The sequence below is a fragment of the Corvus brachyrhynchos genome, unplaced genomic scaffold (genome assembly GCF_000691975.1).
Source record: "Corvus brachyrhynchos isolate BGI_N302 unplaced genomic scaffold, ASM69197v1 scaffold119, whole genome shotgun sequence".
Taxonomy (NCBI): domain Eukaryota; kingdom Metazoa; phylum Chordata; class Aves; order Passeriformes; family Corvidae; genus Corvus; species Corvus brachyrhynchos.
This window is the reverse complement of record NW_008240054.1, coordinates 261,013-262,207: the sequence shown is the minus strand read 5'-3', so window position 1 is coordinate 262,207 and position 1,195 is coordinate 261,013. Positions and strand designations below refer to the sequence as shown.

The 1,195-nt window shown below is 40.6% G+C and overlaps 1 protein-coding gene across 1 annotated transcript in view; it reads left to right on the top strand.

The window, feature by feature from the left end:
• The window catches only part of RASSF2 (Ras association domain family member 2), an 11,736-nt gene that overhangs the window by 7,917 nt on the left and 2,624 nt on the right, over positions 1 to 1,195 (top strand). Inside the window, exon 6 of the mRNA XM_017744681.1 lies at positions 840 to 891. Within this exon, the coding sequence (XP_017600170.1) occupies positions 840 to 891 (52 nt within the window). The remainder of the gene's footprint in view (positions 1 to 839; positions 892 to 1,195) is intronic.

Genomic DNA, 1,195 nt, shown 5'->3' with positions numbered 1-1,195 from the left:
GGGCGGCGGGGGAGCGGCAGCGTTGGTGCAGGAGGGAAAATCGCGGCCTCCCCGGGGAGCGGGATATTCCCACAATCCCTCAGCTGCGCCAAATCCGCCTCTCCCGCCCCAGCGGGGGATGCCGGCGATGCTGCCGAGGCTCCCGTGTGCTGCTAAAATCTGCATTCAGATATATGTGTGGTGTGTACTCTATACACATCATATATAAAAATATATAAATAGATTAGATATATCAGATTTTTATAAATTCGTATTTGAATATATATTTATAATGAATATTATTCATGCAATTATAAAATATCATATTAAGTGTAATTTCATTAATGTGTTATATATTATATATAAATATATATAAATCATATCAATAAAATACGTGTGTATCTTAGTAAATATAATAAATACTACAGAAAATATGTGTTAATGCATACTTATAAATAAAGATATGTTAGTGTGATATATAATATATACTAAATCTAATATCTAATATTATTAGAAGTATTATATATATGATTAAATGTAGACATTACACAATATTTTATCTAATACAAATAATACATATTTAGTATATATAATGTAATATATAATGAATATGTATTATATATTCTATAGAGGAATAATTTATCATATCTATAAATACATTTAATGTATTTAATGATTCATTAATTGTATAGTTGTATGAATATTTGTATACCTTTGCACTTACACAGATCTGTAGTTACATATCCGTATCTCTGTATAAAATGCACCAGCCCGGTGAAATAATGGGATTTTGGGGTCGATTCCTGGGGCAGCCCAGGGCAGAACCCGTCCCTTTAGCAGAGCTTTGTGTCTGCCCCCAGATCGAGAACTCCGCGGAGGAGTTTGCTCTGTACATGGTGCACACGAGCGGAGGTGAGTGCCCCAAATCACCCGGGAGTGCCCCAAATCACCCCGGGTGTGAGTGCCCCAAATCACGCTGGGAGTGAGTGCCCCAAATCACCCGGGAGTGCCCCAAATCACCCCGGAGTGAGTGCCCCAAATCACCCCGGAGTGAGTGCCCCAAATCATCGTGGACATGAGTGCCCCAAATCATCGTGGACATGAGTGCCCCAAATCACCCCGGGTGTGATTGCCCCAAATTATCCTGGACATGAGTGCCCCAAATTACCCTGGGTGTGAGAGTCCCAAACCCCCCCGGATGTGAGGGGCCCCAACC